Source organism: Antechinus flavipes, chromosome 5 (genome assembly GCF_016432865.1).
Source record: "Antechinus flavipes isolate AdamAnt ecotype Samford, QLD, Australia chromosome 5, AdamAnt_v2, whole genome shotgun sequence".
Lineage (NCBI taxonomy): Eukaryota > Metazoa > Chordata > Mammalia > Dasyuromorphia > Dasyuridae > Antechinus > Antechinus flavipes.
Genome location: NC_067402.1, coordinates 230580133 through 230590090, shown reverse-complemented (window position 1 = coordinate 230590090; position 9958 = coordinate 230580133). Strand labels below are relative to the sequence as shown.

Sequence of the window (9958 nt, the reverse complement as noted above, 5' to 3'; positions counted from 1 at the left end):
TTATTCTCCTGGTTTTTCTCATTTCATTTTGCATCTGTTCTTACAAATCAGCCCAGATTTCTCTAAATCCATCCCTTCTTTTCATATGGAGTAATAATATTCCAATGACTCAGTCATTCGCTATTGGCACCCATTTTGATTTCAGTTTTTAAGCACAATTTTCTAAATCAAAAGTTTTTACCCTTGTGTGTATGTATCATAGACACCTATGGACTACTCAGAATATTTCTTAATGTATAAAATAAAATAAGAATACAAAGAAAACTTCCCTTATTGAAATACTATGAAATTTTTTAAAATTCAGGTTAAGAACCCATATTCTTGATTGAACTTTTCTGATCCTGTGAGAACAGGAACTATATTTTTTTCTCCCAGCTCTTGACACAGTTCCTGGCAACAAAGAAGTGTTCAATAAATGTTTGATGAATCCTCCAAGCAGCCCTCCTCCTCCCTCATCCAACGCCCACTGCCTAGGAAGACTTTGTAATTCTGACCCAAGACTCTCCGTAGTATCAGCCCTTTGTGACGTTAAGCCATCCTTTCCCTGCAGTGAAGGGCCAAGTGGGATGGTGAAGTCTCAAACCAGCCGCCCCGCGGTAGCGGGAGCAGGGAGCACCATGACCGAGGCAGCCGATCCCGATGGCGTTTCTAAAGAGATAGTCCCTGAATCGTCAGAAAAGTCGCAGGATACACAAGTGAAGCATCGTCGGCGGTCGGTGCTCAGAGTCTCCCAACTCCTGCTGCGGGCCATTGCTGCCCACAAAGGACTGACTCTCACAGCGCTCAAGAAGGAGTTTGGCAACGCTGGCTACCAAGTGCGCAGGAAATGCAGCCGTCATTCCTCCGAGGTGCCCAAGCCAGCGTCGGTGAAAGCTACCTTGCTCCGGGTGAGTGGCAGCAAAGCCGAGGGCTACTTTAGAGTCTGGAAGAGTCTGAAGCCCATCAAGAAACGCACTAAGAAGCCACCTGCGGAGATCGAGGAAGTGCAACAGAAGCGCTTCGATTCCCTGTTCTCTCGCCGGTATAAGAAGCATCCTCAGGAGCTTTCCCAGCCCAACCTAGAGGACTCGTCCAAACCCGAAATGCCCGCGGGATCGGAGACGCCCGAGATGTCTGAGACTCCTCACACATCAGAGGAGAGGATCTGCGTGGAGCAAGAGAATGAAAATCCTGAAAATATAGAGGAAGTTGCGTTGAGCACGGTCTCGGGGTACTCTCTGAGCCAAAAGGCATCTAAGAAAACGAGGGAAGAGATGAGACACAAGGCGAAGCAGCAAAAGATAAAGAAGATGAAGATGAAGGAGAAATCGAAAAGCCAGATGGGGTCAACGGAAGGGTCAAAGAGGTCAAGGACAAAGAAAGAGAAGAAAATAAGGAGGATTAAGGAGAATAAGAGAGCGAAGATAAACGAAGACAAGAAAATGAAATCGAAGGAAAAAACAAAAGAGAAGGTGAGGGAAAAGAACTTTGACCCTGAAAAGCGAGAGAAGCACATGCAAAGCCGCCATCCCCGGGGCTTTTGCAAGAGATACAGCCCAAACCGAAATCCCGCATCAGCCAAGTTGAACAAGATCCGTGGAGGCCGAATGAAGGCCTTTGAACCGAGAGCAAGGAGACCCTACAAAGTTTCCCCCCGGAAGGATTCCTCCCGAAGAGAAAACTCACAAAGGATAGGTGGACATCCTTAGTGTTTGGAGGGGAATCTAGAGTTCTTGAACTGGGCTCTCGTTCCCTTTCAGAGCTCCCCTCGGAACAATCTATGCACTCACTGAGTGAAATGGACGGGAAGTATTTACTATACCTTGTCCCGTGGTCTTTGGGTCTTTTTTTTTTTCCTCTTTTGTGCTCTGGGAGTGGGATGTAGGGAAGGGAAAAGGTGAGATGGGGTTGAGAATTTGTGGAAGGGTAGAAGGGCGTCTCCTGACATCTAGGATTGCTTTCCTTGCTTATAAATCTGAATTTAAAGAAAAAAATCAAGAAGGAGGTGAAGGGGGGTGGGGGGAGTAGGATTGAAGAAAAGAATACTTTTTAAAAAGGTTTTTAAAAGTTTTTTTTTTTTTTTTTTAAATGAAGGGAAAGAATTAATATTGATCCACTGTGACAGTTAAACTCTGGGATGGAGATTGTCAATTTAACACACTCTTGGCTTGCCTTTGAAACACACTGAGCTGCCTTTACCAGGAGACAAAAAAAAAAAAAAAATAAGCATAATCTTTATCCATCCTGTAGATTAAAAAAAGCTGGAGAGTTTTCTTCACACATCCAGAAATGTCTGGAATGAAATTACATATATGTCACACACACTCACACAACACCCCTCCTTTAGAAGTGGTTGGGGACATGAAGTTGACCAAATTTTAAAATAGTAGATTCTTCATTATCTTTCAATATTTAACGTAAGGCAATGTGAATTGCCTTACTACTTACTACAGAGTAGAGAATCTACTGGGAGAATCTACTGTGGAGTTATGAAGCTAATGAAGATAGGTAGTTCATTCAACAAACTATTAAGAGTCCAAAACTATGTGTGATGATGCATTGTACTCTGAAAATAGGATGCAAAGAAAAATATTTCAGTATATCTTCATACATAGTATAAGGTTTGAGGATAGCCTAACAATGTCATAGGACAGTGGACATAGAAACTATTATTCCAATGACAAGAAACCAGGTAGACTTTAGTTGAGTTGAAGGAGGTGATCATATAAGGATTTAAAGGTGTAATATAGGATAGGGAAGAGTGAGAATTGTAAAATCCAACTGGCTGTTAGGGTATCTCTAGGAATGACTAAATCTTGGTGAGATTGCCCCAGGCCCAAGTGTTATAGGTGTGTAAATTTATTTTTCTATATACTTTATGGAAATCTCAGGCTCTTGAGGTCTGACTCACAAAATTCATGAGAAACTAATTTGTAATATGACACCACCGATTTATAAGAAAAAACTCCAGTTTTTTGGTAAGAGAGGACAATTATTTGAAAAATTGTACTTCCAAAATAGGAAGAGGGAACTTAGAATGAGTTTGGAATGGAAGGTTGGGCAAAGAATATGAAAGAAATGTACATGTGTTCTTTCCTTGCCCATGTTTAGAAAAAGGCAACAGAACAGCAGCAAGAATGTTTGAAAGGGAGCAAAAAAACAACATGCTTGCAAACTCTCAAGGAAGTTCAATTTTTCAAACAGGAGAATGTCTAAAGACAACTGTGGACTGGGAGTGAAAACAAGAAAGTAGTCAAAAAGATCTGGTAGTATGACCCAGAAGTTGCCATCACTGCTAATTTGGGTCAAATTAAAACAATATTCAATATAAATATATTCAATGTCAAATCTCCTAACACTTAAGAGCTCCTTTAACTACCCCCTAGTTGGTGCCTTAGAAAGTTCAGACTTCGTAGCAGTGTGCTACCTGTGGAGTAATATATTATCAAAGGATCTAAGGTGCCTAGCAGCCTGGAACTACAGGAATGTGGTAATCTTCTTTCTTCACAGTTGTAATTGTTGCTCCTCCTATCCAAATTTTCTTCCATAGATGTTCCTCCATCTTATCAACTCCTAAATCCAAATCACCATGCTCTTCTCTTGGGCTTTCTTACTGGCTTCAATAGAGAGATGGTTAAGCTCCATAGTTACAGCACCTTTCTGTAATTCATCCTCTTCCCTAAGTGTTATGAAGGCGAATAAAGATTAGGCAATATGCTTTGTCCTTGTAATTCAAAATTTCATAGAATCTAGGAGAAGCAACTTAACTGTAGAGAAGCTAGATTTTTAATTCAGGCTTATCCTATCTTCCATATATTACAGAGCAATGGATCAAATGCAAATCAACTTCTGGTTGTTTTACCTCAGATTGCCAAGCCTTAAGGCACACAGAGGAAAGTTTTTGGGAAATAGTACCTCTCCAGTGGTTCTTTCCAGTCAGGACAGGAATTTGCAGGATAGGAACATCCTTTTGCAGCTTATCTCTGATAGGCCTTGGGGCTGTTGCTGGAGCTGTTAAAATTCTGTTTGTGATATCATCTGGTCCTGTGAGCCTGGGCAAGATGTATGTGTGTGTGTGTGTATGATATAGATTACTCATACATTGGTAGTAAATTATTTGAAGGCTTATTTTTTTCAAAAGTTCCTGACTTTCTTCAATGCAAGCTTTGAATTTAATAATTTCATTTCAAACAACTATAAATTCTTATTCAAATTGTAAATCTTGTAAACAAGCTTGAACCCATATTGTGAAAATTCTTGTTGAATTTTGAAATTGGTAGTTGTTTGAGATAAAAAACTCTAAAGCACCTCACAGTACAGATACATAATACCATATCAAGATCATAAGAATAGTCAACATGTGAAACACATCTAATTAAGATTTTTGTTCTCCAACGTTTCAAATATTTAATCTAGTGACTTTCAAAAGGTTCTATTTTCTTGAGGGGACTCCATTTCCTAAATATTACTTTGAGAGTTTCTTAGAGCTTTTACTGATATAACTGTGGACAAATTAGGACTGTAATCCTGAATAGTAGGACAGTAGAAGGATAGTAGTAGGACAGATTAGTCCTTTTCATAAATTTCATATTATTTCAGCCTATCAAAATCCTTCCCATCTTTTTCAGAATAGGTATATTTTGAATGGAAAAAACTAACCAGATTGTGAAGAGTCAAGTCTTTCTTTGTTAAATTCTACTCTTAAGCCTTTCCTCAGCTGATTGTTATCTTGGAGTCAGTAAGAAAGAATCCAAAGGATGGGGATGATTTCCAGTGAAGAAATTGAACAAATTCAGTTTTTATTATATTTTAAAATTATATTGCCAAATATTTCCCAATTACATTTTAATCTGTTTCAGAAGCCCTGAGGAGTTTTGTAGGCCAATACAAATTGCATAGTTCTGATCCTTATGAAGAAATTAATTATGGTAAATTAGAAAGATAAGTTAATAGTATAGGAGACAGGAATAAAATAAAAAATATCCCTGACAACAAAAATAAAGTGCTGATTAGGATGTGAATCACAAAGCAAGTAAGAATAATGAATTCAATTTACATTATATCAGAACAAATTATTATATGATATGCAATATCCAGGATTAGTTCTATTAATATTCAGTATGACTCATTAAAAATCATTTTTTTTTTTTTTGAGTAGAAAGTACGTGGAGAAAATGAAGGGGCTCCAGAGGAAAAAAAACAACAGGATGAGAAATAGGACCCATGAACAAAAGTTAAAAAGACTTAGGGGTTATTTTTTTCTGGAGAAAAGAATGTTGATTCAAATCTGTTTTCAAATATATAGACTCAGTGATCAGAGAGGGGCTGGGGTTGCTAACTTCCAAATACAACAAAGCAAAAGAACAAAAAACAGACATAAGTTACACTAGAAGAGAATTTGGTTAATTATAAAGAATTTTTGGACAATGAAGTTTTTACAGAGAGGCATTCTTGCCTCAAGGAGGGGAAATGGACAAGATGGTATCTTAAAATGATTTTTGCTTAATTCATGATTCTGTGATTTCCATTTCATTCCTGGGCAGCAGAAGGCAGGAAGAAAGTTCCCAAAGAACAAGACTGAATCTGAGAAATTGTCATTCAAGAGACAGCCTCTTATTTCAGTTTGCTTTTTGTGATCTGGCTGTCTCTAGAGCAAATACTTGATAAATTTCACAAATACCCACCATGCTAGGATAAGTAAAGATGAGTGCTATCATACTTCTGAAGTATCCCTATTTAGTAGGGTAAATCTAAGACTCTTTAAACATAATGCATAAAAACAAACTTCCCTCTGCAATCTAGATCCACTTTAGTGGGTCCAGTGAAAATTTCCCAGATTAATTCCCATATGAGAAATATCCTGTATACCTTGTCGATTTGCCTCCCAGCTGCCAAGGGAAACATATATATATATTTAAAAATGTTGATTCAAATGTGTTTTCAAATATATAGACTCATTGATCAAAGAGGGGCTGGGGTTGCTAACTTCCAAATACAATAGAGCAAAAGAAAAGAAACAGACATATGTTATACTAGAAGAGAATTTGGTTAATTATAAAGAATTTTTGGACAATTAAGTTTTTATCCTCCCATCAATTTCAACTTATTTTTTTTTGCACATAGAGAATGATTTTCTATTCTCACCTTCCCCTCAGGTTCCTTGTGTAAACTCTTCACTAAAGTTATTGCCTCTTTTCCACTCTTTGGACAATGTTCTTGAATAAGTCTGTATTAGGAACGTCTTAGTAAGGAGCTCAAGCTTAAGTCTATGGCAGAGGTCTCTAAGCTTGTTTTGACCTTCCCAGCTGCTTCCTGGTAATGGAACCATTAAAAGCACTGTAGAAAGCTCTCAGGGCAAGTGTTATGCACTGAAGCTTCCTGTCTCTTAACAATCTTTCATGATCTTTACTGTCAAGGATCTTTTAGGACCTTCATAATGCCAATACTAGAGGGCTTAAAGTTGTAGTTATGGTTGGGTTCTTATTTAGTCTCACTCTAAGGCTTTTAAAGCCTTTAAATATCACATCTTTTTCATCTATAGCTGGGAAATTAGGCAATTGGAAAAGATGCTTTTTTTTTTCCCCTTGGAATGCTGGAAGAAAAAATAGAGAAGTCCAAGTACTGGAAATGAAATACGTAAAAATACAAAGGTTCCCATGGATCGATTGTCATCTTTATTAAACTGTGGGTCTTATAACTGAATGTGGGGATCGTGAAAAATCTGACAATAGTAAAAGGTTTTCAACGTTACTACCAAAAAATTAAAAATCCTATGTGTGATGAATGAATCCAAGATGTTTCTAGTAGCTCATGGTGTAGCATGGGGTACTTTACTACGCACTTTGTTCAGGACATACATGTGCACTTTGCACTTAGCATGCACAAAGGGTGTCATAGGGTCCCACAAAAATAGAGGGGAAGGGAAAAGGGGTCTGAAGTGGAAAAAATTTAAGCTCTGGTTCTTAAATTGGTAATCGAATGAATTAAAATATTAAAATTCAGATAGCACAGCATTATTAGAGCAACAATTTAGGGTATTGCTGAGCAGACAAGATGACTGAAATCATTCAGAGATGAATGCTCAACAGAAAAGATCAGGGATCCCATTCCCTGAGCGTATACCCAGATAGGCTGTCATCTGCCAGATAGGCTGTCATCTGGAGCATAGAATTTGCAATGCCAAAGACACTGGACAACCCTTTAGGTGGTGGCAATAAAAAAATTCAAATAAAATTGTTTTTTTCCATTTAGGGAACAAAATATTCTGTTCTTAAAAATTAAAATTGAAAATATTTTTGGTTTGGTCCCATAAACGGTTCCATCAATATCAAAGTACCTTCACATTAATTTTAGGATGAAAATTTTAGGCAAAATAGCTCAAATTTTATACTTATATCTTATCATAGTTCAGATGTGCTCCAGTGTTAATCTATGTAATAAGGATTTAATATTGCAATTATAATTGGTAACCTGCCATGATTATCCAAAATTGTCATAGGAAGAAAATAGAGATTCTAAAGAGAAAATGATTCCCTCATTTTTAGGCTAGAATCATATAGACAGCCAGTTTTGTTAAGTCAGACTTAATAGAAGGGGGTATTTCCTATTCAAAAGGAAATATCATAATGGATAAATCAAGTCAGAAGACACCTCTCAGTTCATGCCAAGAATCATTCTCTTAGCCTTCCCTATGAAAATTTGTAATTCATAGATGTCAACTCCAAAGGGTTCCTGTCATCATGAATATATTGGCCTAATAGAATTCAGATTAAGTGTAATATCAATTATAGTCCCATGAGGTCTAACAGCAAATTCCAATAATCATAGCTTCATACTTTAGGTAGATTTCAGTTATTAAGAATTACATATCCTTGTTGTGAATGAAAAAAGTTCAAGGTATTTAATTTTATTTTTCTAAAACAAACCATATTCTTAGGTCAGCTTTGAAAGGGTTTCTTCTAGGTCTCCTTAGGTGCCAAGACTTAACAAAAACACAATATAAAATAGATCTGTAAGAAGATTTATTATATTAAGAATACACAATTCACCTGAAACTTGAGACAATTTCAATTGTATCATAAGGGCCAGATTTGGAAAATTAGTCTTTGTGTCTCAATGTTTTTAAATAGATGTTTCAAATAATTTTTACATGTAAAATTCTTAATCCAGTTCTGAAAACTGTCATTTTTTTCACTGACCTCTTCCACTAATATCATAATGAAAGAATGTTATGGGATGATTTCCTATGAACTAAATAACCTACCAATTGTAAGGTTTCCCAGTCTCTATTATTTGATTCAAATGACAATTCAAAACAATCCCTCACTAGCACATATTAATAAAAAAGAATGGATAGAGTTCATTTTTTGCACTTGCCCTTACTGATAGAATTTGCTATGTGAGGATAAAAGCAGTGTCAAAGCACTATTAGTTCTGTTTTATCACAGGTATGCATCACAGGCAGCAGTATGACATGATTCATGGCCAAGTTCAGAATTAAGCAGTGGGAAAATATCTTATTTATCAAGAGAATCCTACCTTCATCTTCACAAGGCTTTTCTCTCAACTTTCCCAGAGACAGACATTTTCCAGTGGCAATTTTTAGACTGCGGGGAACATACCATTTCCCTTGAATGATGAACTCGCATCCTTATGCAGAGTCAAATCCAGAGTTAGAATAACAGTGAATTGAAGTCCTAAGGGATTCTTCCTCAAACAGTAAAATTTTTTACTAATTATAGCTTAGAGCAAGATAGTTATCATTTTTCTCATGTGTTAGCCTCAAAGTTTCATTTGGAATGTTTAAACTATTCAAAAATTTCAGGTAATCACAACCACCATTCCTCCTTCCCACCTTGGTCTAAAGATAAAGTCAAAGGGAGAATATCAGACCATTTCTAGAATATTATGAGATGAGAATGAGATGAGATTCCACCCAGAAGAGTCCATGTAGGTGAGTGGGTCATACCTGGGAACATTTTTTAAAAAAATAATAACTTTTTATTGACAGAACCCATGCATGGGTAATTTTTTACAACATTATTCCTTGCACTCACTTCTGTTCCAACTTTTCCCCTTCCTCCACCCTCTCTCCCAGGTGGCAAGCAGTCCTATACATGTTAAATATGTCACAGTATATCCTAGATACAATATATGTGTGCAGAACCAAACAGTTCTCTTGTTGCACAGGAAGAATTGGATTCAGAAGGTAAAAATAACCCAGGAAGAAAAAGCAAAATGCAAACCGTTTACATTCATTTCCCAGTGTTCTTTCTCTGGGTGTAGCTGCTTCCGTCCATCATTGATCAATTGAAACTGAGTTAGAGCTTCTCTTTGACAAAGAAATCTACTTCCATAAGAATACATCCTCATACAGTATCGTTGTTGAAGTGTATAATGATCTCCTGGTTCTGCTCATTTCACATAGCATCAGTTCATGTAAGTCTCTCCAAGACTCTCTGTATTCATCCTGATGGTCATTTCTTACAGAACAATAATATTCCATAATATTCATATACCACAATTTACCCAACCATTCTCCAATTGATGGGCATTGGGCATCCATTCATTTTACCTGGGAACAATTTTAAAGACTGACTTGGGCATAATAATTTTTTTTGGTAAGTACTCAAAAAGAAGTACAAATTATCAGATAGTCATCAGTGGATGTGACTTGAAAAGCAATTGATTAAAAGCTTGAACAAATAGGTATAATACAAATTACCACTGGGGTGACATCTGGAGTAACCTACTTTTGCTTAATTAAATATGTTGTCCTTGTGTACCACAATGACTCTGAACTAAAAAGTTTGTCTGTTGATAGAAGTTCTGAGGAATTTTATTTCCCAAGAGATCTGTTTAGTCTTGTATTGCCTTTCTACTTCTTCATGACAAATTCTTACACATTTAATAGTTGATTCAAAATAATGACACTAAAAAATGCAATTACATGAGTTTCCAAATGATATCCACTTAATTC

General features: G+C 36.7%; 1 protein-coding gene across 1 annotated transcript; it reads left to right on the top strand.

Moving 5' to 3' along the window:
- Positions 1–407: 407 nt before the first annotated feature.
- On the top strand, positions 408–1805 carry LOC127537836 (testis-specific H1 histone). The gene has a single exon (XM_051961146.1). It carries the CDS (start codon positions 423–425, stop codon positions 1686–1688), a length of 1266 nt encoding a protein of 421 aa, XP_051817106.1. The 5' UTR covers positions 408–422; the 3' UTR covers positions 1689–1805.
- The last annotated feature ends 8153 nt before the right edge of the window (positions 1806–9958 follow it).